We start from the raw sequence: 6,021 nt of genomic DNA on the forward strand, positions 1-6,021 counted from the left end.
GACGGTATTAGAAGTACAGTGCCTGGAAGTTTAGTGCCCAGAATATCTTGGTTGATGCGGTGAATCCTTCATAACAAGAATTTTTCCTTAAACAGCCGGATTGTGATAGCACTCAGGCTTGTGTAAACCCACTGTGTTGCCACTGAAATCAACTGAATGCCTCTGGATTTGCACTGTTGTTATGAAAGTTGTCTCTAGCACATTCATCGCCTTATTTCCCCTTTGAGATGGGCGAGAGAGAAGCAGATCATTTTTACCCATCAGAGTATGATTTGGTTCAGAAAGTTGGATGGTTGGTCTTGCTGTGTCTCTAGGAATGGAATTGAGAATCGTTGAGTGCTGTCTAACCGCTAAATGGTTTTCAGCAATAGTTCAGAGGAACCAGTTGCTGCACCCTCATCAGCAATGATGAGAGCTGAATAAGTACGTTAGGGTACAGCGACACTGCAAAGAAAAACTCACGGCACAGAACCTCTGAGCCTGAGTTAACTGATTTGAGCTTGCGGGACTAAAAAGGCTGGAGCCCAGGTTCTGAGACCTTCCCTTCTTGCCAAGTTACACAGCACAGACTCCAGCCTGAGCCCAAACTTCCACACCGCTCTTTTTATCCCCGCAGTCCAAGCCCTGTGAGCCTGAGTCCATTGACTCCAGGTCTTTTATTGCAGGTTAGATATTCTGAGTTACCCATTGCTTGCTAGCTAACTTCCCTAGTGTTGTAGCTGGGGTTTCCAGGAAAGCCTGGATGATGATTATGATAATATTAATGTCTAGCTCTTACATAGCGCTTTTCATCTATAGATTTCAAAGTTCATTTTTTTTCTATACCTCCGTGCCTCTACATCCACAACATATGCCTAATGACACTTAGAACGTGTATACTAGTTCCCACATAGATCTCAAAGTGCTTTACAAATGAGTCATGTGGAGAAAGTGAATAAGGAAAAGTTATTTACTGGTTCCCATAATATAAGAACTAGGAGCCACCAAATGAAATTAATGGGCAGCAGGTTTAAAATAAATAAAAGGAAATTCTTCTTCACACAGAGCACAGTCAACCTATGGAACTCCTTGCCTGAGGAGGTTGTGAAGGCTAGGACTATAGCAGGGTTTAAAAGAGATAAATTCATGGAGGTTAAGTGCATTCATGGCTATTTACCAGGATGGGTAAGGAATGGTGTCCCTAGCCTCTGTTTGTCAGAGGGTGGAGATGGATGGCAGGAGAGAGATCACTTGATCATTACCTGTTAGGTTCACTCCCTCTGGGGCACCTGGCATTGGCCACTGTCGATAGACAGGATACTGGGCTGGATGGACCTTTGGTCTGACCCAGTATGGCCATTCTTATGTTCTTAAAACCATGTGAGCACAATTTCCCCCATCTTACAGATGAGGCACAGGGAGGTGAAGTGTCTTGCCCACGGTCATGAAGAAAGCCAGTGGCAGAGCTGGGAACAGAAATCAGGTCCACTAACTCCCAGTTCTATGTTCTGTCCAGTTGCTAATAGACACGTGCCAACATCATTTTTTCCCCGCAGAGATTCATAGAGTCTAAGGCCAGAAGGGACAATTGTGATCATCTAGACTGATCTCCTGTATATCACAGGCTAGAGAACTTCCCAAAATAATTCCTGGGGCATACCCTTTGCTATTAATAACACCCCTTATGAGTGGCATACATTACCCTTCTTTGGGAACTTGCAACAGACAATAAAAGGACTAAATAAAACTCTCCTCTTCTCGGATAACTATAAAAACATTGACCGTAGCTAGGCAGATGGTGTGCTACAGCCACTGCCTATCATCTCATTGCTTCCTTGTACTCCTCCATCCATCAGTCTGCACCCACCTGTTGTCTATTGTCTTGTACTTAAATTGTAAGCTTTTGGGGGCAGGAACTGGGTTTTTTTTGTTCTGTTTTTGTACAGCATCTAGCACAATAGATTCTGGTTTATGGTAAGGTTCCTGGATGCTACCTAAATAACTGTCATAATAATAAATAGTCCATGAAGTCTTGATCCCTCTTGGAGGATAGATCCATCAATGGCTATTAGCCAGGATGGGCAGGGATGGTGTCCCTAGCCTCTGTTTGCCAGAGGCTGGGAATGAACGACAGGGAATGGATCACTTGATGATTACCCGTTCTATTCATTCCCTCAGGGGTACCTGGCATTGGCCACTGTCAGAATAAAGGATACTGGGCTAGAGGGACCTTTGTTCTGACCCAGTATGGCCGTTCTTTGTTTCAGAAGGATCACTTCTAAAGAACATAAGTGGAGTCAAGTTGGGGAAATTAGTTGGGATAAACTTACATTGTCATTGTCCATACTGTAACACCTCCCCGGAACCAGAGCATATTGCAGCCAAAGCTAATGTTACTACCGTAACTTTTATAAATCAATCAATAAATCAGTCAATCTACCCAGCTCCTTAAGTGGGCTCTCACCACTGCAATATCTGAGCAATGAATACATGACTATAAAATACAATAGAAACAAATCAGCAGTCTTGGGCTTGTTTTAGTTCCTTCACACCAATCATTTGATCATGTCTGAGGCTGTGTTGGAGCTAAGGAAGCAACTCTGATGGTGTTGTATAGCTCCTAAGATTTTTTGCCTCCTTTTCCCCCTTGAGTTTAGATGCTTTTGATGATGCCCAGAGGAAATGAGAGCACCGTGTCTCTATTTCTGCTGCTGGGATTCTCCAGTCTGGAAGAGCGGCAGGTTCTGCTTTTCCTGGTGTTCTCCCCAGTGTACGTGATAATCCTGACCTCCAACATCACCATCATGGCAGCCATCAGTGTTGATCGGAGCCTCCATACCCCCATGTACTTCTTACTCTTCGCTTTGTCCTTCTCGGAAACCTGCACCACTATGGCTGTCGTCCCCAAGCTGCTGGTGAGTTTGCTGTCGGGAAACCAAACAATTTCTTTCCTGGGATGCGCTGCTCAAATGTTCTGCTTCTTTGGCTTCGGGGGCACAAATTGTTTCCTGCTGTCAGCCATGGCTTACGATCGCTATGTGGCCATATGTAAGCCGCTGCAATACCCAGTTGTGATAAACAGGAGGGTTTGCGTTGAGCTGGTCGCCGTTTCATGTGCAACTGGCTTTCTTATAGCACTAGGCATCAGCTCCCTTATATTCAGTTTGCCCTTCTGTGGGCCCAATGCCATCAGACATTTCTTCTGTGACATCTCGCCCGTTCTGAGGCTGGCGTGCAGTGACCATCATATCACTGGGATTGCCATTGTTTTTCTGTGTGCCTTTGTTTTGCTAGGCACCTTCACAGGAATCATCCTCTCTTACATCTATATCCTCGCCGCCATCCTGAAGATCCGCTCTGCCACAGGCAGGCGCAAGACCTTCTCCACCTGCGCCTCCCACCTCATCGTTGTGATCACACACTTCAGCTGTGCTTTTTTTGTGTATTTAATACCCAAATCAACCGCTTCCCTAGATGAGGACACTTTGATTGCCTTGTCTTATACCTTGTTTAGTCCTATGTTGAATCCTGTGGTTTATAGTCTGAGAAACAGGGAAGTTAAATCAGCCCTAAGGAAATTAACTGCCCACACATTTCTTTCTCCAAAAATGTGAAAAGTTGCAAATTTCGGCACTTCTAATATATCAATGACTTCTGCATGATGTCACTGTTGCCCATGGTATGGTCTTCAAGGCAGTGACCTCGTCTTTCTCTTTGTCGGGGCATCAAGAGCACTTGTGGCTCAGTATAAATAATGGACAGTAAAAGAATATTGTTGCCTCTTATTCTGAAACCAGCATTGCCCCTCCGCCAATGTCTGGGGCCTTGCAAGTCAGCTTCCCGGCAGCAGTTAAATCTATGATGCAGAGTCTGGCTGTATTCTGAGTGTAACTTGCTTTATTCACACATCTATACCAGTCCTGAAATGAGATGGTCAAACAACATGCAGGGCCATCTCTTATTCCAGGAATCTCATCCCAACGCTGATACCCAGGGAGCAACTCTGCCTCAAAAATTGACTTTAATCAGAGACCAAACTCTCCTGCCACTCACACAACTCCCATTCCCCCCGAAGCTGCCTCTACAACCAAAGCCTTATTTTACCCGAAGATGATAACAACACCGCATGTTCCCCTCAAGAGTCAAAACTTGCTTGCGCACACAGAGGATGTTTACACTGGCACTGGAGGTGTAATTTTCAGCTAGGGTAGACATACCCCTTCTAGCTCTGATCAAGTTAGCATGCTAAAAACAGAAGCGTAGCCATGGTGGTGCGAAGGGCAGGACGGGTTAGCCACCCCGAGAATGATCTCATTTGAAACCCTCGGCATGTAATCGGGCATAAGCTCTCATGCTGTCAGGGCTACACTTCTATTTTTAGCATGCTCGTTCGATCAGAGCTAGAAGGGGTATGTCTACCTGAGATGGATGTTACACCTTCCAGCTTTAGTGTAGACAGACCCTGAAAAAAAGAACGGAGACCAGGTACAACAGCACCACCTGATGACACCCGCATAACAATACTTTTTCTCTCCTATTTTTTTCATCTCTGTATATGTATAAGTGCAAAGTGTTATTACGGCCAGTCAGTGGCAATGAAGGAGTTCCTGACTTCTAGCCTTTTAATCAACATGACACACAGACAGCTCAGTACCTTTCCCCCCACAAATACAAAGATCTTTGCTGGAATGGAGGTATCGGTATTTGGAATATCAGGGAAGGTGGCTGAACGACTACCACAGTTTGAGGTTTAAATATAGCTGGTGGATTTTTTCCCACAGGAAAAAAGGGATAAACTTTTTTTGTGAAAAATTTTCCCCGTTTTTTGACCAGCTCCAGTTTTTGTCAATAGACACCCCCGCCTGCCCTTCTCCCATCTCCCCGAGATAACTGCCGATATCCCAGCACCACCATTTCCTCCCATGTAAATATTATAAAGGAAAATAACCTCTTAAAGCTCCCTGCTTCCAATTCTTGCCCCCAGTGCATCACTTTGCTTGTGTGAGTTGAGGACCAGGGGGTATTTGCTTACGCCACTAAACTTGTTAAACTGAAAAATAACTTCAATTTTTTTTTTCAAAAAGATCAGGGTGAAATTAAAGGCAATTTATGGTCCTAGGCAGATCATGACATGTTCCTTCCCCCTTCCCCGTAACCTCACCCTCCACTTTGAATGGTGATGACAAAAGTGCCATCCCCTTCCAGAGAGGTAAGGCTAATGCATTTTCTCACCCAGGAATAGCATTGTGTTCATCCATCCCACTCTAGGGGAGCATCAGGAGTTTCCTCTGCCCCTAGAGATGAAGGGGTGGTGGCAGGACACTCCCCTGCCAGTACGTACCCAGCAGCTAGAGTGTATCCGTTTTTGAAGAGAGCAATCCAACTGAATTCCTCCATTCCGGCCACACACAGCTCCCTGCTGGGATGGGTTGGCATGGCTCCCAAAGCAGTGTGTCCTGCCGTTAACATCCCATTCAGATGCATGGGGCAGGTAACGGAATAGACCCATGTTCACACACTACACGGTATTGTTATAATGCTTGTACAAGGTTTCCCTTGTGAGGTATTAGTTAAAAACTCATAACTTGCTGATCAATATCATGGCAAAATGCACATGGCATCATTACATGTAAAGTTAGGAACATAAGATGAAATCATGACTCAAGCATGTTTCCCAGATAAGTCCAGGGAGTAGCTAAACCACTTCCTCAGAGACAAAGGGCAAGCTGATACTTCAGGTATCAAGTCTGACTCAACAAGACTGATAGATCATTACCTGCTAAGTGGCCATTCTTTGACAAGGAAAGGGGCAGGGATAGAAATCTACATTTTAGCAAAGAAACTGCATGGAGTTTCCTTTCTTCACCAGACTGCCTGTCACCTTTCTCCTAGCTGGAAATGCTTCTCAATGGGGGCAGGACTATAAAAAGAAGGGGCAGACACCCCAAGACTCCCATCATCTCTCTCCCTATCTCTGGCATCACACCTAAGAAGATAAAAGAAAACAGCCATTGGACTAACGGGGAGGGATCCAGACCTAAG

General features: G+C 45.0%; 1 protein-coding gene across 1 annotated transcript; it reads left to right on the top strand.

The window, feature by feature from the left end:
• Nucleotides 1-2,648: 2,648 nt before the first annotated feature.
• Nucleotides 2,649-3,593, top strand: LOC128835567 (olfactory receptor 10T2-like). The gene has a single exon (XM_054025106.1). The coding sequence runs from the start codon at nt 2,649-2,651 to the stop codon at nt 3,591-3,593; it is 945 nt and encodes a 314-aa protein (XP_053881081.1).
• The last annotated feature ends 2,428 nt before the right edge of the window (nt 3,594-6,021 follow it).

This window comes from Malaclemys terrapin, chromosome 4, assembly GCF_027887155.1.
Source record: "Malaclemys terrapin pileata isolate rMalTer1 chromosome 4, rMalTer1.hap1, whole genome shotgun sequence".
Lineage (NCBI taxonomy): Eukaryota > Metazoa > Chordata > Testudines > Emydidae > Malaclemys > Malaclemys terrapin.